Source organism: Xiphias gladius, chromosome 19, assembly GCF_016859285.1.
Source record: "Xiphias gladius isolate SHS-SW01 ecotype Sanya breed wild chromosome 19, ASM1685928v1, whole genome shotgun sequence".
NCBI lineage: Eukaryota > Metazoa > Chordata > Actinopteri > Istiophoriformes > Xiphiidae > Xiphias > Xiphias gladius.
The window spans coordinates 4,655,425-4,682,799 of NC_053418.1; the positions used below are offsets into that span (position 1 = coordinate 4,655,425).

A 27,375-nucleotide genomic window follows, 5' to 3' on the forward strand; every position below is an offset into this window, starting at 1 on the left:
CTTCCTCCCCGCCCCCCCCTCCCGCCCCCCCCTCCCTCAAAGACCACACAGGCTTGTCCTCCGAAACCGCACACCGGCTCTTCACAGCGGCACCATCCCTACCAGGAGCCTCCGGTCTGGGCAGGGTTACAGCCGACGGTCCTCCTCATGTTAGGGCTTCCATGACCGGGTGGAAACGACACGGAGAGTGACAGAGAGAGACACAGAGAGAGAGAGAGAGGCAAAGGCGTTAGACCGCGACCGTGAAACCTGACTGGAGTAAACGGGAAAAGGTGGGCGTTCAGTCAACAAAAGGAAAAGCAAACTGACTGAGACATGAACCTGCTCCTCCGGGGCGACGTCACGACTCCCGGAGCGGATCTTCCCTCCCAGTCCCTACCCTCTCTGTTATTTCCCCAGGTACCAGTTTGAATTACTGGGTCTATAACAGCTGGCGGTTTTAACAGATAACAACAATATAACCATAACTATGTCACCACGGGCTGGTTAGGAATGCAAATTAACGCCCCCCCCCCACCACCACCACCACCACCACCAGGAAAGCTTGGTGTAGCCATGGGAAACACGCCAACCCACTCCTCCTCCTTTCAGTCCAGCGAGGAAAACGACTGCCGAGTGAAGTCATATCGTTAGCAGGTCGTCTTTAAATAATGACCCGGGAGGACCTGGACAGGTGTTTCACCCAGTTTAACTGTGCACCAAAAAAAAAAAAAGTCACAACCCTTAAAAAACAGAACACAAACCCGAATTTAAAAGCTTCTTCCAAATTAAAACCCCTGTGTGTTCCTCTGCGGTCTGAAATATTCAGAACCATGAACAGTAACGTTAGCTAGTATGTTTGCCAAGCGGTTCCTTGGCTCTTTCTGGAAAAAAAAACTGAGACAAATTGTATGAATACACCGTGAAGTGTCTTACAGCTTGCCGGTGCGTGTCCCGCTCTCAAACGTAGCCGAGATTTCATGCGTTTCTGGTGGGAGCCTGTGGACCCAGGTCCGGCTCACGGAAGACAAAATGCTGGACTGAACAGGGGGGGGGGGATCGGCGTTAACAATGTAAGGCAGTCTGGTCCTGGCGCTGCATTCACCGTCTACGGGAAGTTGCGGCGACGTTGCGTTGGTGCGACTCGATTTCGGCAGAGGACGCGGCTTGGACGGTTTCGCGTTTTACCCGTGTACTAAACGACGCTAACACCTGACAGTCACAAATGGAACATCCAGAGAGTAGTTGTGTCCTGTCAGAAAAACGGGGCACCACTGGGGGGTTGCAGACCGAAATGTTTGGAAAACGGTCTTTTGCCATGAGGAAGTTGAAATTACCGTTTTTTTTTTACGCGCCGTAAATGCAGCATTGTTATATGTCAGTTGGAGGACCTGCTCCGGTCGCGGGAGGGCGGCAAAGCTTTCACTTCTATTTGAATCACGGTCCAGCAGAGGAAACCCTTTTTAAATTAAAATGTCAATTGTGATTCAGTTCTTTTATTCTATTTTTGGAAATATCATATCCATAAAGCAAAACTCACAAAACCCAAGCCAAGGTCCAATTTATTTATTTTTTTACACTCTTTACAAATTGAACTAAATGTTTCAACAATTCTCATGGACAATTTCAACCTGTTTTAATGTAAAATGAACTCAGACCTAAAAGCTTTCATTTCGTCTTCTTTCAAGATACAGGTGCTAATCTTAAAACCTTTTTTTAAAATTAAGTCGAAAACAGGTTAAAATATTCAACTGCCCTGCAAAATAAGTTTATAAAAATAAGGCATAAAAAAAGTGTGCTGTGTAATGAGTACTTTTACTTTTGATACTTTAAGTACATTTGGCTATTGATACTTCTGTACTTCTGTTCGAGGAAAATCTTGAATGCAGGACTTTCCCTTGAAACATATTTTAGGTATTTTGACGCTGCTGCGTTACTACCTTTAAGTAAACGATGTGCATATTTCTTCCACCAGTGCACAGAGTATACAATGAACCATCATTACCTTACTGTAGTTTTAAACCTGTTACTTCAGAAAATCGCTTTTTCAAATATTGGCTGTTGTGAACAAAACAAAAAAAAACAAAAAAACAAAAAAAAAAAAGACCCTCATGATCATCCCCAATTATCCCAGGTGTGAGAATAAATGATTGACAGAGAAACCAGCCATCCATCCATCCATCCATCCATCCATCCATCCGTCCATCCATCGGACCATTTCCTAAAGCTGATTATCCCCTACAGGGCCACGGGGGGCCGGAGCCTATCCCAGCATGCACTGGGAAAGACACAGGCTACACCCTTGTTGATTTACTGAAAAACAAACTTTACAAATTAGAGAAGGAGGCCCCTGTTGACCTTTCGCCCCTCTGGGACTCATTATGACTTTGATCTGTGTTGTACATGCTCCGTCGAGGCGAAGTGTCGATCTGTCCCGGTCCCTTTCACACGTCACACTGTAAAGATATGAGGTCTATGGTAGAGTCCTGGGATTCTAACTAAATGTTATCTTGATTATTATTCTCTTTTTTTTTTTCCTTTTGGTTTGAGATCATTTAATCTATAAAGTCTCTGAAAATTGTGAGAAAAGCTGCATCACCAGTTCTCAGCGCCCAAAGTGACGACTAGTGGTGGAGGAAGTATTCGGCTCTTTCACTTAAGTAAAAGCAGCGGCGCTGAAATATGAAAATACACCACTTCAAGTAAAAGTCTTGGCATTGAAAATGTCACTTAAGTAAAAAAAAGTACTTAAGTGTTGCTGGCAATATGTACAAGGTAGTACATATAGTAGTGTGTAAAAGGTCAAAACTGAAAGCGGTCATATTATTAAAAAAAAAAAAGGTCCTTGTGAGTGTTATATATGAAGAAATGTACGTTAACACTTTACACAAATACGACCACCTTAATGAATTCTCACACATCTTTAGACCCAACCTTTCCCGAGGAGTTCGTGTCTGACGTGTTACATTTTTGTACCGACTACTCTTGGACTCCAACTGCCCTGAAATCGCTCAACTGCACTACGCTAGAGTTAAGTAGCGAGTTAGGACGGTTTGCTCCCCGTCGATGAAAATGCGGTCTGTCGACAACAGCAACAGCAACGTGAGGCTGCACCTTCTTTTCGCACCAGATTTCCTTTTATTTGGACTGTCTTTGTGGTCACGACTGTGCTCTTTGGGCCCCTCAGATGGAATTTTTGTCAGAGCTCTCTAGTGACACATGAAGCTCAGAGTTGTCAGCAAGATGATCAGTCTCACAAATCATATCCTGTTACATACTGCACATGTTACTGCTTGTAGATGTAAACGGTAACTGCAACGTGTGCAGTTTGACCCGTAGTAACTCTTTGTCTTCCGTAGTTGTTGTGTTTCAGCACAATAAGATTCTTTCAGTATTACACACTAATTGGAAACATCGGGCCGGTGTTGTGTGGGTTTGGCAGGGAACGTTACCGCTGTGGTGCAGAGGAGCATCGCACCATCTGCTGGTGACAAGGTTCACGCATATAAAAACAGAGTTTATCTGGCTCTGCCCACGTTCCCGCTTTTATTAGACAGAGCATATGCTTTACAAATTAACGTAATTTTCTAAATAGTATTATGAACAGTATTACATCTTCTGTTCTTTTTGTACAGGGGAGATCTTACCAGCGAAATCTGCTATTAAATAACTACTGTCTAAATTCATATTAAATTATCTTCTTTTTACTTCTGCTGACATACAGCGGCTCTTTACATGACTGATATCTAATGTGTAATCACATTAGGGGCAAAACAAAGAAAAAAAAAAAAATCATGATTAGGAAATTTGACGTTTGACCGAGTTCTTTGACTTTCAAGGGAGAAATGCAATTAGCAGTCCCTTAATACAAAAGCTCTGGCTTTGTAGGCCTGTTCATTAATCCATCCATAGGTTAATAATAAATAAACATTCTCTGATTATGAACAGACATCAGTCCAAGTGAGCATTTGTGGAGGAAAAAAAATGTGGAAACACCAGATAAAGCGTTCTACAAATACCGTACCTGCTATTGGACGTCCTTAACTCGCCAAGATTTAAAGATGTGTGTTAGAGTGTTAGTGGCGGCGAAGAGATGTGTCGAACCCAGGATCTGCCAGTCATATGACAAAAAAACTACACTGAAGTTATAGGAATGCCACTGAGTTCAGCCCTGGACAATAACAGAGAAACTCCAGAAGAAAACAGTGCATCTTGTTCTCAATGGAATAAAGGTACAGCTGCAAAGATGAGACATGTCATGTCGATTTTTTTTTTTTTTTTTTTTATTGCAGTAAAAAATTTTAAAGTACAAAATTATACAAAACGGTTATTTGGAAAAGCAGTTCAAATATCATTAGATTTTTTTTTTTTTGTCATGTTTGAGAAACAGTGATCAAAAATCAGTCTTCAGGAGGAAAGATATAATGATAGAAATGTATTGATAAATATTGAAAGTTATCTTTAGGGCTGAAATTTATTTTTGGAAAGTACCACAGTAATACTGGAAATACCGCACGCAGAGGTCTATGGAACATGACTTTAGGGGTCAATTCGGCAAATCTGCAACATGAGATCCTTGTCTCTTGCCCTCGTTGACATCTTTTACTAATCAAACCAAATGCCATTCTCATGACCCACGCACGAGCAGGCGATTTGCATATTTATTTGCTTGTTGCCAGCGACAAAATTGTTAAAAGCTGTCACTGAAATGGGCCCCGGTGTAACGAAACTGGTTGTAACTGACAAAACGGGACTAGGTAAAAAACCAGCAACAGTTTTACAAACATGCTGTAAATGTTTCCTTTACATACTCGAACTTGGAGATATCTCCATAAAGAACACTTTAGAGTAGATGATAAAATGTGTCGTCGGTGTTGTAAACAAGCTTCAGCATCAAATTCTTTGGTTGAAAGACACTTTTACTTTACGGTCAACTGTGACACAAAAAATGCCTCAACAGATCTTTGGTTCACCACCAGGCGTGGGTGGTTTTTAGCTACATGAAACCACACTGTGGTGAAAGTGTGATTTTTGACGGCGACGCATCCATCAGCTGTTTTGACATGTTTGACTGAACTGTGGATGAAAAACCTGATGAGTGAATAAAACCAGCCACTGTGTATACATAGATATCATAAGACATGGAAAGGAAAAAATGCGGGCAACTAACAAATATTCAATATTATTATTGTACAATTGTACAATTCCATTTGGACTCTTCTATAAACCTTCACACAGCAAATAATAAATTAAAGACTCACCCCATTGACTTAAAAAGCAGCCGTCCAGCTGTCGTCATTAAAAAAACCTGACTGTAGGCCTGTGAAATAATGACTTTCCTTTCTTAACTTAGAATTATCGCTAGTCCTTGACTGGGCTGCATAAAACCAATTTTTTAACATCCTTGGATTGAAGGATCATCCAGTCCACTCTGTAGCGTGTGTGTGTGTGTGTGTGTGTGTGGTACGAGAAACCTCCCAAACACAGCTAGATGTGGTTGATATTCCCACAGTGAACAACTCGGACAACGTACACAGCCAGCGCTGTCCACTTCTCCTGCTGTTTCACGGGCTGAAAATGTGCTTCTCTCTCTCTTTCCTTTTTTGATCTTCGAAATCAAACATCGGCGGGATGCCTCGTCGGATCTGAAGTCACTCAAGCTGCATTTGAGGCACAATCTGGTGCAAGATTTGAACTACATTAACTGGTTTTGTATTGAACTACAATAATTGGATCTAAACATGATCTGAATAAATGCACGTGCAATACAGTAGGCCCGTATATGGCTTTTTACACTCTCAGTTGCTACAATTGGAAAGCAGCTCAGAATGTAAACCTGAGACCTTAACGTTAAGGCACATTCTGGAAAATTTCATGCTGCACTGCCGACAATTTGGTACCATTTTGTAATAAGCAATGCTTTAATAATTTGTTTATCAGATAACTAATAACTTTATAAGTGGTTAATAAATACACAGATCAAAAATAAGCCACTGGAAAGAGGAAATTTGGGGCTGTCAGGCCGTGAAAAATCCCTGTAATCGCAAACAGACCGACTGGCAAACGGTTTAGGGTGTACACCACCTTCTGCTCAATACAGGCTGGAATATACGCCAACCTCCCATGGCTCTGCACGGATAAAAGTGCGTGTAGATTACGGATGGATAATGCATATCTGCAGGGCTTTTTAATTACCAAGCAGAAAGGCTCCGACACTGGACAGTTTGACCCCTTTTATGAAGAGCCTGTTAACTTACTGCATTAACCCGTCAAGTAGCATCGAAGAGCTATTTAAAAAGACCAATTGTGAACAAGTTGCGCGAGGGGAGGATTTGCATCCGCAAAAGGCAGTTTTCACAACCTGGCGATCCAAAAAATAATGGCATATTTCTTTTCTGTAAAACAATAACACTTTATTTTCTGACCAATAATAAAACTATTACTTTCAAAGTATAAACCCTTAGAATATGATGTATGTCTCATTACACAGTGGAATTGATGGTTATGATTTAAATATCTCTCTCTTTTGAGCGTGAATCACACAACGGGCTGTGCGACGCAGAATGGCATCCTCCTCTGCCCAGCGTCCACCCTGCAGATTTGTTTTATCCTACCACGGCCATTTAAGTTTCGCTAAACTCTAACAGCGCGGCGAAGAAGTGAGACAAAACACACTGCGAGAATAAAAGGTCTGCCACGTCCATCATAAGCTGGATGGTCCAGCAGTGTTGAATCCTGCTGCAATTCTCTTTTTTTTTTTCTTCCCCGCTACTCAGCCGCTGAGAAGAAGAGTGTTTATGATATTTGACATTTGGTGATCTCCCCCTGCCACGTGACGCTGCCAAAGTGCTACCCGCTTAGGTATACAGCCCTATACTGCTTGTACAAGATAGGTAAATAAAATGCTTTAAAAAAGACACTTAGGATATAAAAATTAAAACACTTATGCAACATGTCTTCCTGCTGTCTGTCTGGACTCCCAGCGTTAACAAAGTCAGGGGAGTCTGTAAACATTATGACACTTTCTCCTTCTCATGAAGCTAAATGTTTCCTTTCCCTTCTGTGGAAGTTCCTACGGGAAAATGGATTACCCTGTTACTGTTCCTAGTGTCAAAAACATTTCATTTGTTAGCGTCTCATGCGTCGGCTCTGCATGGGCAGTGTTTTACGTGGACACTCATGATCTAAGGAAAGTGATCCTTGCCCCCATCACAAGTGGCTGCACATTTTCCTGCAGATCTTTCTCGATAAACTGCTCTGACATGAAGTTCTCTGGGAGGCTCGAGCAAAGGTCTTCATGGTAACAAATGTACAAAGGTGAGCGTTAAAGAACTCTGACTGGCAGTGACATTCGGGTGTGCAGTCAGCACGTCATTCCTGCTCTCAGACTTCTCTCCGAGCACACATCCTGAATCCGAGCCGCTGTCTGTCAGAGCGCGGGGTCTCTGATAGTCCTGTACATCTGAAGCGATGTCCCCTCCACATTCGAGACCTTAGCATTCTGGGCGCGTCCCGTCGGGCTGTATCCAGCCGATCGTCCCATGGGACTGAAGCCCGTGGTGCGAGCCGCGTGGGCGAAACCCGAGGGTCGCGACGCAGCGGTACGCCGCAGGAACCGGCCAGACGTCACCAGGTCCCCGTAGCCATGCGCGTGCGAGAAGGCGTAGCCTGAACGGCGGGAGCTGGTGCGGCGCATGCGGACGCGTCGAGGAGGAGGGGGAGGTGTTGCTTTGGCCTGTCTCACCTTGAACATCACCTGAAAGTTTGGGCAGATAGTAACAAAGTCAAAATATTGGATAGAGGCTTATCCACACACTGGACTGAGCCGTTTCGGGAAACGTGGTACTGGAAATTTCTGGGTCTACAAGAAGCCAGAGGTTTGATGTGTCTATCCTAAACCTACTGTACATGCAGTTAGACTTTTTCTTGAAGTCAAACAAAAAAATTGGTGAATGCCCTTTCTTCTTGGTCTATATTCGTTTACATTTTGGCAAACGGGCACCGTTAAAAAGGAACAGTACCTTGTCATTGATGGTGGGGTAGAGCTGAATCAGCAGGAAGCGGTAGGTAACCACGGGGAGGACACACAGGGTGGAGGTGAGGAGGATCGTCAGCCAGACGTTCGGCTGGCTCAGAGAGTTTCGGCCCGTTCCTGGATAAACACACACGTACGCCGTTTTTGTGTTTGTACACTTGTGTCCGATGACTTGAATCACCGACAGACGGCGCTCCTAACTGTCGAACTTTAAACATCAACGCCACATACAGTACCTAACATCAAAGGGACAAAAGTGTTTACTGACAAATTTCCAGCGTACTTATGAAATGTTTCTTTTGGAGGTCGGGGAAGCCAGTTGAAACCTCTGCGTTGTGAAAACGGGATGAGGAGATTGAGGAAAGTTCTAACACGTTGTTGCAGGTCGAACCACTCATTTACAGAGGTGGTAAATGTTGCTAAGAAGTTTAAAAACTGTTCTTAGAGTTAGAGCTGAAACAATGAGTCCATTAACTAATTAGTTGATGGACAGAAAATTCATCTTCAACTACTCGTAACTGATTGATTTAGTAATTTTGCAAGAAAGAATACCAAAAAAAAAAAAGGTCCCGGTCCCAGTCCCAGCTCCTTAATTGTGAGGATTTGCTGCTTTTCTTTGTCTTATGTTAGTGTAAAATATCTTTGGGTTTTGTACTTGAGGTCAGACAGTCAGAAGATATCTCAAGACGTCACCTCGTGCTTTAGGAGAGATTTGTTTTAGGCGTTTTTTTTCACAATTTTCCGACATTTTCTTCTGACACGATTCGTTGAGAAAATAATCTGCAGATTACTTGATGATAAAAATGATCATTAGCTGCAGCCCTACTTCAAATGAAACTGAATATGCAAATGGCACCCGTATCAGATGTAGACCCATTTTTGGGATGCCGAAGACCGTTACAGGTATGTAGTTTAACTTTACAGATTTAAGTTTGTGCAAAATACAGTCTAGAATTAGCCATCAGGCACTGGCTTGGATCACTGCAGCGTGTGCCTAGTGATCCAAGCCAGTTTTGGTACTTGTTTTATTTGATATTTTGCCTGTGCAAACACACCAAACTAAATTCAGGCATTGTGTTTGGCAGGATAGTTCAGGTTCATGCTGCCACCTTTACTCTGGAATAGCCTCTTATAAAAGTGGAAGCAGAGCCTTTCTAAGGAACCAGACATGCATGGAAACAGTCACTGGCCAACAGAAATGTGGAGAATTCGGTGAAGTGCAGCCACACCGCAGCCGGATGCTTTGCTGAGAGTTTTACCACTCACCTATGAAAGGGAAGGCTGACGGCAACATGAGGAACATGCCGTTACTGTACATGGTGAATGTGACGGCAAAATACATGGCCAGGCTGCCCAGAACGAAGAAAGTGTTGACCGCCGTCCAGTAAGACATCTCCAACCCCAACTATAGACGCAGAGAGAAAACAGCTCTTTTTTATTCTCGGCCTGACAAATGCAGAGGACGGGATTATCCAAAAGAAAAAGGTTCCTCGTACCTGGATGCTGACGGCAAACAGCAGAGACGTCTGGGTCAGGAAGGCGAAGGACTGGTAGTCGGCGACGTCCTTCCCGTCGTCCCTCACGGTGTCCTGCATGGCTGCGTAGGGGACGAAGAAGAGCACCAAGGAGCTGTAGCAGCTGTGGAGGGCACACTTGAAGAAGGACCTCTTGCTGAAGTACAGGTTGAGTTGACCGGGGACGTAAAGCTGAGGATGCTGGAAACTCCACACGTCGTTCACATCCTGACCAGCAGGCGGAGACAAACAAATTTCCGTTTCTGTGTGTGTGTGTTTTTTTTTTTTTTGGCGCTCGTAGCTGTATAAAAGGTGATTAAATTTACTGCCTTGCCACATAAATACACACAAACATCGCAGAGTTACCTGATCAAACAGACTCATTCCCAGCACCGGCAGTGCTGTGTACACCAGATTGTAAAGTGTTATGAACCACTCATCATACACCGTCTGAAAAGCAAAGTCAAAAAAAACCACAGACAATTTTTCAATAACCCATTCAATTTTTGATTTTCTAATACAGTGCAATGACAGGTTGAGCATTTCCACCTTCCCTTTGCAAAAATCTTTTTTGTAAAACCAGACACAGCCACCGTTCGCTGAGACATCGTGCTGATATTGTCACTTAGGACGCAGGTGTCTGCCAAATGTAAATGCGAACTACATATTACCGAATGCTCGCTTTTATTCAAACAAATTTTAAACAAAATCGTTGTTACATTCACTTCATGATGTCGAACGACATGTTTGTCTATCACCTGACCTCTATCTAGTCATTATGATATATGTTCTGTGTCCTTATCATCCTGCTTTCAAATCTTATGGGTATTTCTTTTTTTGTTAATTCATGCTCTTTATATTGTGTTGAGGTGTATGTTTCTAATAAACGACAGTGTCCCCTTTTTTAATTAAAAAAAAAATTAAAAATATACATAAGATTTTCCAAGACTTTACTTTCTTTCGCTCTATTTCTACTCGTGAGTCTTTTGAAATTCCATCTGTTCCCCGCATTCCTCCTCATTTACATCACTCCAACTCATACCCTAGTTTCCTCCCGCCTTTTTAACATCCGATTCTGTAAAGTCAAATGACCACGTGAAAGCACAAAAGGTACGGAAACCACAGACCAAAACGCAAACATTGTGAGTTGGTTCAGTGCAATGTCAGGCTGCGTTACGTCCTATAAATGTTATGTGTGACCAAGGAAAATTTGTGGATGAATGTGGATTAAATAAAACAAACAAATAACTCCACGATCATAGTCTAAACTCCTGTTTTCTCTTCCTTCTTTCCTCCACGTCCACCCAACTCTCCTGCCTCCCTCGCTTCCCCACCCCTTAATTCTCTCACCTGTGCAGAGAAGCCACAGAAGAAGGCGTACCAGAAGTGGACGAAGGTGAAGGTGAAGTTCTTGTAGAAGAAGTAGCGCAGGAACTTGCACATGCGCAGGTAGGACCAGCGGCCGTGCACCAGCAGGAGGCGCTGCAGGAAGCGGAACTGGCCGAAGGAGTAGTCGCTGGACAGCACGGCCTGCATGCCCTCCTGACCTGAGATGCCCACGCCAATGTGAGCCGCTGGATGGACGGAGGGAGGAGGGAGAGAGGGGCGTTTGAGTGCTGCAACTGATCAGTTTTAGTGCTGCAACTGATGGATTTTTTTGATTTTTGATTTATCTGCAGATCATCTGCTCCATTAATTGACTAATCATTGAAATGAAAAAAAAAAAAAAAGTGATAATACGCATTACAATGTCCCAGAGCCCAGAGTTTTGTTAGAGCGACTGTTTCATTAACATTTTACGATATAAAACAGAAAAAAAGCAACAAATCCTCACATTTGAGAAGCTGGAAAGGAAATGTTTGCCACATTTGTTTGAAAAATCTTCGAACAGATGAAAGAATTATCAAAATAGATGCCAACTTAACTTTATGACAATCGACTAATCTATTAAATCGATTGACTGTTCCAGCTCTTGTCATTTCACCAAAGCTTTTTTTGATGGCAACCAAAGCTAAAAGAAGCCAAAATCCCACGGCAACTGCACTGTCTGCTAAGTGAACACAGTAGCAGCAGGAGATGTTTCTGGAAAGTGCAGTCTTCATTTCGAGGAGCAGGAATTTTGTAGCAAGCTGTGTATCTCTGCTTCTGTGAGTTTTGTCCATTAGAAATGCGATTGCTGTTTCATGCACATTTCTCCAGACATGAGAAACAGAAACACGCCTGAAATCCTTTTAGAAGGAGAAGCAGCATCACTTCAAGCTGGCAGTTGCCCCTGCTGGTACCTTTGATCATGCTGACGTCGTTGGCTCCATCTCCTATGGCCAGTGTGACCACCTGCTTGTACTTTTTGACCAGCTCGACCACCTGGGCCTTCTGCAGGGGAGTGACCCTGCAGCAGATCACCGCCTTGCACATGCACGCCGTCCTCAGGAACTCCTCCTCCATGCCGCGCTCCAGGGCGTATGCCTGGGGCACCGTGGGAGAGAAACAGGAGAGTGATGAAAGGCGGGAATTGCATAACAGCTGGAGATATTACAACTGAACTGTCCGCGCAGATGACCACGCAGCCGAAATACCAGTGGGAGCTAACAAACACAATATGAGCTTAGAGGCTTAGATGTAAAAATCTGTGACGTTAATTCTTGGCAGATCAGATCTGATGTTTAAGAAAACAAATTAAAATGATGGCACTAATGATGCCTTCACAAGGGTTTTCAAGGTTCAAAGCAAAATCAAATCATTCGAAGTAATAAGCAAGACAAGTGACTAATGAAAGTTACAGGATGCGTTGCAATTAGCAAAGTTCTTCTGACTTACCAGACTATGGCCGCTGATAACCAGGCCGTACTCTCCATTCACCACCTCGTCTTTGATCACTCTCATACCTTTGACCAGACTCCTTTCCGACAGAAACACTGAATCAGCTCCATCGGGTTTCATGGAAGTTCTGGCATTTCTGCTCCACAAGAAGAAAACAAAAACTGGTTCGGTGCGTGCTTCATAACCAGCTTCGCTCAGTCTCTCACGTTTAGTCTAAATGGAAATAGTTTTTTTTTTGAGAACTCGCTCTGACCTCAGTTCCTCTCTGACGTCCTCAGGTGAGTTGCCTGAGACGATGAAGATCTCAGTCATCTCCTCTCGCAGTAGGTTGCACGAGTAACCGATGTTTTCTGCAGTTTCTGCAACACAAAACAAACCACAACATGAAATGCAGAACAAAAATAAAGGTCATCTAAATGTTACACCATTAAGAGCTATATTTAACAATGATTCTGCACTTGTGGCATCAAAAACAAGCAAATTCCAAATGTTAAGCCCCCTTTGCTCATTTTCTCAGTTTCCGCTTTAGGTGTCAAATAGAGCGAGGCTGGCCGACCATCAAAAAGCTATACCGTAGGTCAAGTACAGCAGTGAAACAGCTGAACCACGTGGGGTATTGTTGTGTGATGTTATGGGTTTCTAAGGTATAAGTTCAAATGAAAATCAAACGTCTAATTTCCAAATAGATGCGTTTTTTTGAGGGAAGGGAGACTTGAGTCGGAATGCTTAAAACCCTCTGTTACCTGTAAGGCAGCAACAATTATCAATTCATCTGCCTTTTAACTTTCCTGATCTAACGCTTTGTCTATACAATGTCAGAAAATAGCGACAAAAATGCTTGTTATAATTTCCCCCAGCCCAGGGTGACATCCTCAGATGTCCTGTTTTGTCTGATCAATAATCCAAAGCCAAATTCCAAAGCTGGTCCAGCTGTGACCTACCTTACTTAACATACAGTAGCTGTGTGTGCAGAGTATTCCTCTGCATTCAGGGATCGTTACAAACACTTTTGGTTGCGCTGAATTTCTGTCTTACCTCCATATAAATTGGTCTAGACAATCAGGTTGGTTGGTAAACTGCTTGTTTACGACCAGTCTGATCAGCCAAACGCTCGTTTTTTGCCCCGTCAGACTTTGTTTTTTCCCCGAGCTCAGAAATTGATTTTGGTGAGTACAAGGCTGTCATGAGCTAGAAATTATGGCCAGGACTACAAAATTCAAACCCGGGTTATAATAAACTGGTATGAATGTGGATTTCAACACAAAACAAGATGACTACAGGTTGAAAAAGTGACACGTTCTCCTTTAATAAAGATAAAAACAGAGAACCGCACATGATAAAACCTTCTCAGACTTGTTTCCATGTAAAGAAAGACGAATGACTCACCATCCAAAAAGCCATGTGTTATAATTTAATTGCTCTCATCATAGTTAGAGGTTCTGTACCTTGCTTGTCACCGGTCAAAACCCAAATTTTGATGTCAGCTTTGGACAGTTGCTCAATGGTCTGAGGTACTCCGTCTTGCAGCTTGTCTTCTATGGCTGTTGCTCCAAGCAGCTGGACACATATTCAGATACACCATCAACATGCTGCTTATTGGACATGAATTCAAATGACCACAAAACCAGTCTATGCAGTATGAGCTTTACTGCAACGTGAGTTCTTTTGCTCCTACCAGCAGATCCTTCTCTATCTCCTCGTACAGCTGGTCCAGCTTGCTCTCCCGCTCGTCAAGCGCGGTGCTGGCCTCGTGGTGGCGCTGTTTCCACTGGTTGAAATACTCCTCATCCAGATCCTTATAGGCCAGCGCCAGCGTCCGCAGGCCCTCCCCTGCAAACTCCTGCAGAACGGCACGCACATTCTTATATGGATGAACAATGCACACGTAGGTACATACATATTAATACGACAAAACACGTCCTGGAAGAATCAGCACACACACAGGCGCACACACAACCTAATAGTTTTTGAAAAAATAAACAGAAGTTAACTCTTGTATAAAGTTCGTGATAAACTCCAAGAGGAGAGAAGACAAACAGACAACCGGGAGATAAGTTGTTTATCTTTTCTACAAGAACAAAAATCATTTTTAGCTGCAGGGCCACTTAGAGGTTTTGCTTGTGTATCTAAAGCCTGATATATTTTACTCATCTGCACCATAGAGCTCCATTGCTGTCCAAAATAAATTAAAAACACATCAGGTAGCCACAGTGTTGCACTGGGTGATGTGTTCCTCATTAAGATGAACGTAAGCGTTGAGGTTTATCTTGAGTCAATCCCACATACACAATCCTACTGCCATAAACACACCAGACAACTGTGGATAATGTCTCTGAAAATAATCCCCAACTAATGCACCATTTCCTCCTGTTTGAGCATCCAGCTCTCGTAGGAAATTACCGACCCTTTTTAATTAAAAAAATATATATATTTGTAACCCATTTTTAAAGATTTACATCTTTTAAACCAAAGGACTTTGCACATTTGCTATGACGCCTGCCAAACACTGAAAGCAGCATCTCCGTTGAAATTTGTCAGGGTACTTTACCAGTGACTTTAAAATCTCTGCTGAAAACGTATTTTTTATAAACGTGCATTTTTGCATTGAGTGGTGTTTCCTTGGCCCGTCCATTTTAACTCTACTGACTGAACTGGTTAGGGCCACATTTATAGATCAAACCTCTTTATCTTTCATTTGCAGTCCTTTCTTTTTATTTTATTGTTTTGGGTCTATTTTCTTGTTAAGTACTTTGTTTAACTTTTTCAAACTTTGTTTTGAAAAGTGCTATTTTGCGTTATTAAGCTGCACCCACACAAAGTCAACTATTGATGCCTCTAGGGCAGCGAGAGGTTCTTGGATGGATCGTGTGGGCCTCAGCCAACTTTATTCCCGCAGTCTGACGGGGTACATGCACATGTGCTGCTAATATAGTCCCTATTTCAGGACTTTGGACTGTTGGTCCTCCTCCAGTGTTCATAAAAATAGGCCTCACTTCAACATTGGAACAAAGTTACTGCTAACTCTCTGTCACTGACTCCGCCTTGAATTGCGCACACAAAGATGACCTTGGAATCTATAAAAAAAACACTCACAAGCACGCAGAGATAAAAATCTAGCAACAGAGGATCAAGTGTCCTGTATTATTTTCTTCTTTTTCTTTCCTTAGTGAAAACATATGTGCACACAGAGCAGTGTTACTTACATTAAGGTGCTCTGTAGTGACGTCCATCAGCTTGCTGCAGGACGGATGCAGTCTCTCGTAGATTATTGTGTCTGCACCTTTACAGTAGAGCGAGAGCTTCCCCTCTGGACTCCGAACTGTAAACACAAGTACAGACACACATACACATACATGAGGACAACTGTTTTCTATTTTCGGAAAGGAGTGAAAAGAGTGACCTCAGTTATGACCCAAAAAATGTCCAAAAATAAAAATAAAAAAAAAACATGAAAAAAAGAAGAAAAGGAAAAAGAAAAAGAAGAAAAAAGTTTGTTACGAATAGCCAAGGTTTGGCTCAGCAGTTTACAGCAGTTTATATGAGAAATCACATTAAATAGGAGCCGTTATTCCCAACTATCTGTTTTCAGTGGATTATATACCTATGACGGACATCCTCTTGCGGACGTTGTTGAAGTCCAGGATGGCCAGGAGTTCGTAGCTGCACTGCTGTCCCATTTCCACGATGGAAACGCTGTCCGGGGTACGTGAGCTGAAGACAAAACCAAAGTTTCTGGCTGCTGTTACCAGCGCTCCCTCGTCTGGAGACTGGGCCAGGTAGAAAAGCTCACCTGCAGGAGCACACAGGTAATTTTTTTTTTGTTGTTGTCAGTTCTAGTTGGTGTTGCTTTTCGTTTTGATTTTTCTCTTGTTTTCTGTCCACTCCCTCCTTTTTTTTCAATCCTATTCTTGAATTATAGACTAAAGCCATTCTTTCTCAGAACACAAAATTGCTGAAACTTTACAACCAAGGCTATTCAAATGCCAACTTACAATCCACATTTTTTACATGTTTGATGTTGTTCTTGTGTATACAACTCACAACAAAAATTGTAAAAAAAAAAAAAATCTTTTCGGTAATAAAAATGAAAAAAATTTCACACAGAAACGCCCACCTTCTTTCTTCTCCTCAGCCATGACGGTGTGACAGAGGGCCAGCAGCCTGAAGAAGGCATGGACCTCCGGGGTCCCCAGCTTCACCTCCTCCACCAGGGAGTGGTCGTGGAATATGAAGCGGGGGTCAGCCAGAGGGTTGAAGGAGAAGTCCACCGTCTCTGTATGCTGGAGAGACAACAGAAGCCTTCTAATGTTACCGTTTCCACCTTCCTAGTCAAGTGTACAGTGGGGCTTTTAAATGTACAGTGGTAAGATGTTCAAGCTGTGCTCTACGAAGTGAAAATCTGTGATAAGCACAATGATCAACCTGATTTCTTCCAAGGAAAAAGAAATGTGTCATCTGATTTGATGTAATCCAGTGAAATAACTATTTGTAACAAGATAAACTTCTGGTAAGCACTGTTCAATGATTTTATGACAGCCCCTACTTTTAGGGGCACCAAGTCAGCCAATCACCAATATGGGTGACAGCACAGTGACAAACAACTTAATTCGTTGTCTTGGTACGAGGACTTGGATGTGCATCACCACAGTCAGACTCACCTCAGTCACTTCTAGTCTTTGGCCGGTGTAGTCATACACATCTCCTGCAAAGAAGAAGAACGTGATGAGTCAACCTCATTCCAAAAATGTTAAAAATACAAGAAACACAAGGAACATTTACTGTAGGTTGACTATATATTTATTTAAATCTATATACTGTGCAACGAGCGACCAATGCAGCGGCTAACCTGAAACAAACCCCAAGAAGCAAGGACTTTAGAAGCACATGACTAACTGCTTTTGTTGTCATCAATTCTTTTATGTATACGTGAAACATGTGTGAAAGACTTAATTAGTAAAGCACTTTTATGTACCTTTAGCGATTTGTCAGACCACAACCACAGAGGACCCAAGAATGTTCCCTGGGGAGCTCCTCGTAAGGAGTTAACGAGCCCCAGACAATGTGTTCGCAAACCTACTGAAGATCATTTAGTTTCTCTTCTGTTATTTATTTTGGTGAGGAACTCCAAGAAGCCTACTGTATCTTTTTGTATTTTAGAAGAACCTTTAAGAACCCCTTTTCTCCACTGTTCATTGATCTGGAAACCAATGTCCAACGCAATTATAACAACTTTATAGACACCGCCCAGTTTAAAAATCAAACGTGCAATGCCTCAAATCTTACCGTAGGATTTGCCGTTGATGGAGCACTTGTTGAAAGTCATGATATTCTGAGTGAGCGTCCCAGTTTTGTCACTGAAGACATACTTGATTTGGCCCAGCTCCTCGTTCAAGGTGGTGGTCCGAGCCTCAGCAGGGGTGTCACTGCGAGCGTAGTACATCTTCCTGTCCCAGTCGATGTAGAAGCTGTTGCCCAGCCGAATGATCTCCACACTGCAAAAAAGATGTGGACGCAGGAATTGATTGGAAGGAGACATAATCGTGTTATTTATACATTTTGATGACTTTGCGCTTCTCTATCTTGATGTTTGATATCATTTGAGTTCCTTTAAAGACTATCAACCAAGTTTTGCACCTAATTAAATAAATAGCAACTTCACACATGGTGTTACCTGACATAGAGAGAGATGGGAACAACGGTGTTGAGGATGATGACATAGGACCAGAAGGTGAGGAAGGCGGAGAAAACAGCATTGTTGCTGTCTTGCCTCGGCAGGAAGACTGTGAAGTGCGAGCCCTTGTTCACCTCCCAGAACCAGTTTCCCATTGCTAGGATGCTGCACATGACGACCAGGAAACCAAAAATCTGCAGGAAGAAGGGCCAAAGTTAGAGGTCAAGGTGACGCCTGGAGGTCAAAAAGGTGAGTTAATGTGCCAAAGCAACACAAATCAACTTATACGTGAGTACACGTATCTGCACTCCAACTAAGGTGAAAATTTTAAAACTTTTTTTGTCAATTTCTTGCCCCAGTTAAGGGTAAAATCTATAATGTCAGTGTAATCAAAGAGTCACCTCACCACTGATAGTAAAAATTTTTTTAAAAAAAGGTACCTGCTATCACTTTCAAACTGTTTAACAGCTCCTTTAACACTCTAATTAACACAATACAACAATATAATCTAAGTAGATAATGATGTGTCAGTAATGTTTGTACACAGAGATTTAAAACGGGCATATATTTTCATCAGTCGACTAACACCAAATGGGAATTTTACATCTGTAGGTCAAATTCTTATAGTTCACAATTATGTATTTAAATATACTTCACGTTTCTGTTGTCAAAAATTTAAAACATGAATCTTGACAACCTAGTTGTGCAAGATCTGAAACTGTCTGATGGAAACTTTCTTAAAGCAGCGACCTTCTGTTGTTGTTTTTTTTATTTTCAATTTCGCATATTGCTCTGTGATGTTTTCCTTGGATATTCTGTTGATAAAGTAATAGTTTCTGTGTGACCGGCACTCTTGTCTTGTTATCAGCTCTCTGGGCTCCTACCCCAGTGATCTGTTTATTCCCAATTAAGCATAATTGCTGCTGCCGCAAACTTTAAACACACCAGCAGTCACGAAATTTGAAAGGCGTCTCATAGTATGAGTTCCTCTCAGCTGTAAGGATTTCAAAACCTCAGTAGCTACGCGATGAACTAATGACCTGGAAATGGGCAGCTTAATTGATCTAATTACAAAATAATAAACTGTTGGCAGCCCTGAAATGAGATAAAACAGGAGGGCTCACGCAGAGGACGAGGACGTTCATCAGACGATCTATACTGGTCCTCTTGAACGTGCTCTTCCCGCAGTTCTGCATTAGCTTTGTCTCTGGACCTGCAAGAGAAAAACGGAAACATGTAAGGCCTCAAATGATGTCCTGCAGATAATTAAAAAAAAAAAAAAAAAGTAAGAGTCATATCTGTAGTCTGTCTTAATATGATTTACAGTTTACACTGGCATCACTATTAAAAGACCATATCCATGACTCCCCCCCACCTCCAAACAGCACCAGTCCAAAGCACCACTCTGTGTTCCTCAGGGTGCAGCCTCGCAGCAGGATCTTCTCGTTGTCCAGCGAATATTTCTGACCGGCGTACGACAGCGTTCCTGTGAAGAGGTCGAGGCGGTTGTTGGGGGGTTCGCAGCGTACCTCGCCTTGGGGGAGAGACAGAGAGAAATGGTGCACACAGTAACAAACCCATTATTAAAGCCCGTATGCACAGAACTTATGTGATCGTTGCATTTTTGCACTTTTACCGTTGAAGTCCGCCAGTTTTTCGATATCGTCTCCGAGGTCTCCTGTCACTGGCAGGGCCTGTCTCACCTTCAGGTTAGTTTCTCTGAGGAAGAGGAGACGAGACAAGGAAGGAGGGTGAAGAAGGGGGAGGTCGACACGGTACAGACAAAGAGAAGATGGAAGAGAAAGTGATAGGAATGGGGAGGAGGAGGAGATGAGGAAGGGGTGAAGGAAAGCAGAAACAGGTGATGACAAAAAGGAGGAAAAATAATTGGTCAGTAAAAAAAAAATGAGGGACAAAAAAATAACAGTGTGAATACAAGTTATAGTATGTTAAACAAGCAAAAAAGTTTTACTTCAAACACAAATAAACAGACTAACCCATCCAGCTCTGCCGTCTCGATGTACACCAGGTTGAGTGGTTCACTGCTGGAGAGCAACAGGAGGTCAGCCTGAAATGACGGAGGGATTTATCACTGAAAGCTGCCGCCAGCTCGGCATTATTATACAACCAGATCAAACACCGAGGCAAAACCCGAAGCGGCCTCATAATGTGCGTCACAATGAGGCCATCGGTTTTCTTATTCGCCATACTTTCGGAACGACATACTGCATGCGACAGCGCCACTCACACACCGTTAATCTGTTAATCAATGATCTCTGGCAATAACAACCAAATATCCCTCGTTTATTTAGGTTTCTATCAATGAATCACTGCAGTAATTTAGGTTTTAGGTTAGGTTTTCTTTGTTTTCAAAAGTAAAAAAAGGGAGGTTGTCCAAACACTGCATACTGCAATCTCCCAAAAATGTAATGATGCAACACCTTTAACCTTCAAGGTCGTGGTAAGGGCGGACAAATTGCCTTACTTTCTCTGCACACACAGAGACACACACACACACACACACACACGCACACTAAAAATACACTGACGATGAGGGGAAATATTTGCCATCAAATCCAAAGATAATAGTTTAAAAAAAGACTGCAAACCCACAGGGACAAAAAAATAAATCAAGATGACAAATGGAGCTCAAAAGCAAAACTTAATGCAAATCTGTTGCAGAATGGGGAAAAAAAAATGGAACTAGAAGAAACTTTTATTTTCAATTTACTCACAGTGACAAACTGGTTGTTTTCCAGCTTGATGATGTCGCCCACCTGGATGTCCATCCATTTTTCGCTCCGTAGTCTGAGAACAGGTAACAGGCTGGTAAGTGGATGTTTGGACAGTGTGTGTGTGGGTTTGTGTGTATGTGGTGTTCAGAGAAACGACATTCTTCCATAAATAAGCACTAAACACTAAACTCATCCTAATATTAGTCACTTTCCTTCGCTGCAAGTTCCTGCCAGTTTCCTATATAATCTTTCTCAAGTCTCCGTCTCTGCCAATAAATACCAGGACATTCAGAACCTGGATGCTACACAAATATTTGATGCCGTTTAAAGGTTTTCCACTTTATGTTTCAGTTCATGCTGGTAATTCACTGTTCACTTCGGCCTCTTTCGAGATGAGCCTGTTAACACTACGCATGTAAACTGATAATGACATCGGGCATTTTCACATTTGTCAAAAACTTTTGACTTGAAAAGAAAACCGAAGAATCTCGCACGCTGTCCTTCACAGAGGAACTTTATTAACACAACCTTTTGGTCCTCAGCCCGTCATCGGGCAAAATTCATATGTCTCGTCTGTAATTTTATCTGATGAAGGACCGAAACGTTGTGTTAACAAAGTGCGTTCAAGTGATGGACAGGGTGAGGTTTTACCTTTTACATTGGAAAAACAAATTTTGAATTCAATGAATATGGGACCCACACCTGTTTGAAACAATGTTTAGTCTCCAGGTCCAACACTTGACAGATCAATAGCTCCTTAAATATTTAACAAAAGCAAACTTCTGGTCAACAGGAAGTAAAACAGCTGCTTCCTGTGGTGCCCTAAGTAGAGGACTCGAAGCTGCTGCCCGACAACCAACAAGAGCACAATTAGGAGGAAAAGACAAACACCCCATGCACGCAAATACTTTTATCCAGGGCAACATACATAACTGTAAAAATACAGTTGGTGCTTTGAGTGGAAATCAAATCCCAAACGTCGGAACTGTTGGGATCTTACGGTACCCACAGAGTTACACAGAGCAAATCAATAGTGTGAATCGTGACGTGTTGTTCGTATGTATCGTCCTCGCCGTGCTATGTAAAGAAACGCTGAAGCAAATAATCGGTTGATCGACCGGTCGATCACAGCCTCAGTTCCGACTTCTTCTCTTTCTGAGACGCTTCTCCGCTCACCACGGTTGTAAAGAGTGGTCATGCTAGTCACTGTGGCCTGTCTGTCTCTCATCGAAGGCCTGGTGGATGAGAGAGGTCGGAGCTCTCCTCTGACCTCTCTCATCAACCAGGCATTTCCGTTCACAGGGCTGCCGCTGCTCACTGGGTGTTTTTTTTATTTTATTTTCCAGACCATTCTGAGTAAACTCCAGCGAGCATCGAAAATACACGGGCCGGCCCATCTGGCACCAGCAATCACTCCACGGTCCAAGTCACCGGTCGTTTGTCCTCCATGCTGATGTTTGATGCGAGCATTAACTGAAGCTCCTGACCCCTGACCCCCCCCCCCCCCCCTTTATGCAGTGCCCTGCTGCCACGTGATCGGCTGATTGGATAATTGCACAAGCAGGTGCACAGGTGTTCCTAATTAAGTGCTCGGTGGGTGTATTATATTATTGTTAGTTACGAGTTATTTCTCAACCGTATTTCTATATCTGGCAACGTCGAGACGGGCTTTGAAACAGCCTTTAGCCTTTAGAGATAAACTTAAAAGCAAATAAAATGACACCATTGATGATTAAAAAAAAATAACTTTTTTTTTTTTTCTGGTGCCTGGGCATTTGACATGTAGATATTTGGACCGTTATGTCGAAAATGTATTATTTCAAGGCCACTTTCACCTTTCTATGACTTTCCGTTGTTCTGTTTCCAGACAAGCCCACGGGCTACTTTTGACCTTTTTCTGTATATCTCTAACTGAATATTCCTGGCTTTCGACCTCATCTGTTTATTCCCTGTGTGCTGAGGAAACCTAAACTCTCTCGCCCTCTCTAGTATAGCCACAGGAAGCAGCTGCAGGATGGTGAGGAGTGCTTGTTTTGTATCCTGTTGACCTGAGGAATGCTATTTGAAATATGCGAGGCATGCTTGGTTTGAATGTGGGGTCTGATCGATGCAGTGTAGACGCTCTATTCCACTACTACATCTGAAACATGCATACTACATGCTATGACTATGCTTTGACTTTTTTTGGGGGGGCTTCTTCCCTGAGACACTTACCTGTAGAAAAAAAGTTAAAGGGCCCTGATGGTGTCTCTACAAATACACAAACACCTGGACGTAGCTGCCTGAAACGTCATTGATAAGCACATGTGTATTTCCCATGACACACACACACACACACAAACTTACTTTCTATCAATAAGGACTTGAGCTTTTCGGTTGTTGACTTGATTGTCGCTCCTGTGACGATTCTGGAAGGAAGACAAACACACACACACACACACACACACGCATGCACGCAGGCACACACCCAGGCACACCCACACCCACACACACACACACACACACACACACACACACACACACACACACACACACACACACACACACACACACACACAATGACAGAGCTGAGTCATAAGAGATCACAAGAGAGTGACCGCTGAATCACTGATTAGTTCTGAGAAAAACTCTCACGAAATTCATCAGATACAGTTGATACCGAGGTGACAATGCGTGAGAAAGGATGCTTTTTAGAAACCTCTACTTCCCTTCCTACCTCTGATAAGTCTCTACCACGAGGGCGCCTCTTTTGTCTTTGGCTCATTAATGATCACAATCAGTGGGTTTCATGTTCTACTCTCATGTTCTACTCGCTGGCAGGTCAATGAGTTCCTGATTTCGCTTTTTACAGTAATAATTCTTTTAGAGATCAGAGGTAAGTCTGACAAAATAAGCATACATTTGTGGAGCACAAATGTTTTTTTTTTTCTGCCTCCTTTGTCTGTTAATCATCTCATGGCCCCTCAGAGTTATCTTGCGTTACCTTGGCTCCGGATTTGGTGCCACCTAAGTGGATAATTCTGACTCTCTAACTGTGAAACTGAGGGAAAATGAGGCGCGACGCAGTTACGAAATCTACATTTTGACACTACTGCAGTTCAGTAGGCGGTAGCTTGTAAAACTTCCTTTTTAAAGCAGCTTTCTAAACAGCGGAGGCAGTTATTTCTGCATTTGTTTTGCAGGGCCATCCACCTTGCTATATATGGTCAGTCTTGAATCACTGTTTACCTGCTAAGATCAAATCAAGCCTGAACCAAGCGACCTCGCTGAAGGAACAGAGGGCCTAGTGGCGACGAGGACTGCCACTGCGGCGTAACAAACAGACTCTTGTTCTTCTCCTTGAGCTAATGTTTAACCCATTACATCAGTTATTTCCTCTTGGTAGTTCGTCATTAGGTTACTGGGTGCCACTCACTCGCACACACACACACACACACACACACACACACACAAACACTAGTTTGGTTGACAGCTGAAACAAAAACTCATTTTCCTTTCATTGTTTTAGAGGTACATTTTGTTCTGTCTCAGTTCTCGTAAAGCGACAAAAGAAAAAGAAAACAGTTTTGTCCAATGACAAAAAACTGCACAAAACACCTTTTCCTGACCAAATTCCACTTAAAGTTGGCTTTGATATACAGGACTGTAGGTATAAGTCTGTTGAGAGGGGAATTTTTGTTTTTGCTTCACCAGTGTTAACTCCCAGATGAACTCATTTTCTGTCACAACATTTTCAAAAATGTGGTTGATTAAACTATTGAGCAATCATTTTACGGAAAAGGGAGCCAACAATTCCTCAAAAAAAAAAAAAAAAAAAAGTGCATATGTTCTACAGTAGCGTGCTAATTTTCAAATGTTGGGTTTCTATTTGTCAAAACGCCTCTTGAAATGATGGAAACAAAACAGCAGCCCGAGTTCGTCCGAGGTCAAAATGTGCTTGGATCGAGCCACGGCGACCTTAATTTGACGTTGAGCACACTGATAAGTGTTTGTGCTTGCAAACGAATATGTCTTACGTTTGCCTGTTACGCACAACGGTGTGACAAAGGTGACCGCGAGATGAGATCACAAGTGTCAGGGGGTTTTGCATGGGACAGCTGATGAGAGTGCGACTGCTTCTCCCACAGTAAAAAAAAAGGAAATGGTGATAATTAGCAACGCATGTCGTGTCCGTTTGTTCAAGAGCCGGGCGGATATATTGTTTTGATGATATGTAGCAGGGCCGACTGGCCGAGTGACATCTTGAGCCGGGCAGACGCTCTACTGAGGCTTTTCACCCCCAGAATGATCGCCCTCGACTAACTCAAGAGATCGAGGGCTGATTTCCTGCCTGATTGGTGGTCGTGGGACGTGCAGTTTGAGGGGCTCTGCCGTGAAGTAATGCTGTCCTCCCCCTTTTTTTCTCATCATGATTGAGGACACGGCCATCTTGTTTGTTTGTTCTGTATGAATGTTTGGATGGGCGTCATCGAGGGATGGGCCTTGAGAATTTGCTTAGGCTATAAGTGCTGTGGTGCATGGTTTGAGTGTTTGTCTTACCCGGTCAACTGACCAGTACAGTGTGAGCATACATGTGGCAGGTTCTGGCCGTGCCAAAAGACACGTAGTGTGAGTTAACACAACGTACAAGATTATCAAAGAATGCACATTGCCTGCCCAGCTTTGCTTAGCCACTGCAGCTTGTCCTCATACATACTGTCAATGGCAAAATAGGTAATATTACTCATATGACCGTTCCAAAAACATTTTTTATTTATCATCTTTAAGCATTTAGAAGCTAAAACTGCTCGGTTAAGGTTAGGGAAAGCTCATCTTCAGCTCATGGTTTAAAGAAACCAGTGCTGACTGTTGGTAAAAGACAGAACCCAAACTTTTTTGGGACAGTGTATAACAACATCACGGTGCCCCCACCCTTGCCGCAGAAAGAAGACCGTCTTTGTTCCTGCGACGCGAAGAGGTTCCTTGTTGGGAAAATGTAAAGACAGGTCGTTTTGAGCCGGTGGTCTCCGAACTGAGAGGGTGTCGTTTATTTCCCCCCGACTTTGAGACACGCTGCTCTGAATAATAAGGCGGAGAAGTGATCGCTCAATCTTTGAGTCGCTGAATCAGACAGCTCATCCACTATCTTTTCCTACGATCAACTTAGTTAGCAAATGTCAGTGTTAACAGTTGCTTTATTGAGAGGTATATAACCCTAATGGTGTGACAGGGACATTTTGGGGACCGCCCTTTTTACGTAAACCACACTACCACCCATTTCATTTTTCAGTTAATAATCTCTACTCAGCCTCTTCAGGTTTGCCCAGATGTAAAGCCTGCGGTGAAACCTGCTTCCACATGCTTTGAGGAGTAAATCAACATCAAACTGGGAAGTTGAACAAAATCTGGCACATGCCTTGCATGACTTTTCTCTGTCACTATCTGCTTTTGGATGCAGCTCTACAGCTCTACAGTAAAATTCTAAATATTCTTTAAGAATAAAATACACAAATTATAGGATAATTTGGCCTCGGTAGAGCTATGGGCCCGATAGGCGCTTTCCAGTTTGTTTACTGTACTAATTAACTCTAAAATCGAAGTAGAGAATTCTGCTTTGTTTAGGGTGAAATTCTGCACAAAACACTTTTTCCAATGCACTTACGATATCATCAGTGGCATCCTTGGCAGCGGTGATTGACAGCACGAGGACCAGAGGCACCACAGTGGTGAACCAGGACAGAGAGGAGATTTGAGGAATCACCTGAAGAACACACACACACACACACACACACACACACACACACACACACACACACACACACACACACACACACACACAAACAGAGCACTGTCCTTAGTTCACTTTAGTTTATGTGACAGACAAAAAGTCTACAAGAGTTCTAGCCAAAAGAGAAGTAATTAAAGACAAAGAAATCACACAAACATCAACAGAAATGATATGAATTGTAGACTCTAGATTTACTCCAGTAGAACAGCACACAATCAACAAGTGCACAGATAACAAGAATACAAGAGGAAGTTTAACTGAATTTGTTCTGAATGGAAAGAAGTTGGAGGAAAGCGGTGAGCCATGGGTGTGTCTCAAAGACGATAAGAAAACATTACTGTCGAATTGGAAATTTGCAATATGTTTTCCATGTCCACCCTTTCTGGTCAATATACTGTGTCAATGAACTTCTATCTATAAGACAAATTTACACCGCACAGCATTATTGTTTTTCTTGATTCCTTAGACAACTTTAATGATATGTGTCTACCAAGGAGAGACATATTTCAATTAAAATTTGGTTTAGAAATTGAGCCATGGAACATGGGGGAACTGATTAGTTCTTGGTTTGACTGCAGTAACTTTAACTCAAACTGCTACAGTGCTCCACTTCTGCTTTGTCTGTCACCAGAGCAGCTACTGCAGACAACCTTTGTGGTGCAACATGAGTGTTCTGCACATGATGAGGCAATTTCCTGTACTGGATATTGCACTTCCTTAATCTCGTTGAACTTCATTCACCCATATCCTGTTTGGTTAAAGCATAGCTTCATAGTGAGAACTGTGGACGCTGAGCACAGTGATCTTTCAGTCTGTCTTTGACAGTTTCGCGTGGTCCTCGGAGAAATTATAAA

The 27,375-nt window shown here is 42.7% G+C and overlaps 1 protein-coding gene across 7 annotated transcripts in view; it reads right to left on the bottom strand.

Moving 5' to 3' along the window:
- Nucleotides 1-4,272: 4,272 nt before the first annotated feature.
- The window catches only part of LOC120804787 (phospholipid-transporting ATPase ID-like), a 45,540-nt gene continuing 22,437 nt past the window's right edge, over nucleotides 4,273-27,375 (bottom strand). For 3 of the 7 annotated variants that reach the window (XM_040154402.1, XM_040154405.1, XM_040154403.1), the window contains exons 5-28: nucleotides 26,396-26,494; nucleotides 23,101-23,162; nucleotides 20,755-20,827; nucleotides 20,017-20,087; nucleotides 19,656-19,738; nucleotides 19,395-19,553; nucleotides 19,144-19,232; nucleotides 18,020-18,213; nucleotides 17,632-17,840; nucleotides 17,007-17,050; nucleotides 16,463-16,628; nucleotides 15,950-16,138; nucleotides 15,552-15,667; nucleotides 14,024-14,188; nucleotides 13,794-13,905; nucleotides 12,602-12,707; nucleotides 12,346-12,484; nucleotides 11,811-11,994; nucleotides 10,879-11,102; nucleotides 9,895-9,978; nucleotides 9,511-9,756; nucleotides 9,281-9,419; nucleotides 8,001-8,131; nucleotides 4,273-7,735 (exon numbers count right to left, since the gene is read on the bottom strand). In XM_040154402.1, the coding sequence (XP_040010336.1) occupies nucleotides 7,409-7,735; nucleotides 8,001-8,131; nucleotides 9,281-9,419; nucleotides 9,511-9,756; nucleotides 9,895-9,978; nucleotides 10,879-11,102; nucleotides 11,811-11,994; nucleotides 12,346-12,484; nucleotides 12,602-12,707; nucleotides 13,794-13,905; nucleotides 14,024-14,188; nucleotides 15,552-15,667; nucleotides 15,950-16,138; nucleotides 16,463-16,628; nucleotides 17,007-17,050; nucleotides 17,632-17,840; nucleotides 18,020-18,213; nucleotides 19,144-19,232; nucleotides 19,395-19,553; nucleotides 19,656-19,738; nucleotides 20,017-20,087; nucleotides 20,755-20,827; nucleotides 23,101-23,162; nucleotides 26,396-26,494 (3,411 nt within the window). In that variant the 3' untranslated portion in view covers nucleotides 4,273-7,408. Of the gene's footprint in view, nucleotides 7,736-8,000; nucleotides 8,132-8,202; nucleotides 8,251-9,280; nucleotides 9,420-9,510; nucleotides 9,757-9,894; nucleotides 9,979-10,878; nucleotides 11,103-11,810; nucleotides 11,995-12,345; nucleotides 12,485-12,601; nucleotides 12,708-13,793; nucleotides 13,906-14,023; nucleotides 14,189-15,551; nucleotides 15,668-15,949; nucleotides 16,139-16,462; nucleotides 16,629-17,006; nucleotides 17,051-17,631; nucleotides 17,841-18,019; nucleotides 18,214-19,143; nucleotides 19,233-19,394; nucleotides 19,554-19,655; nucleotides 19,739-20,016; nucleotides 20,088-20,754; nucleotides 20,828-21,456; nucleotides 22,216-23,100; nucleotides 23,163-26,395; nucleotides 26,495-27,375 lie in introns of those variants that run through there. The other 4 variants (XM_040154406.1, XM_040154408.1, XM_040154407.1 and 1 more) reach the window with 4 other exon arrangements.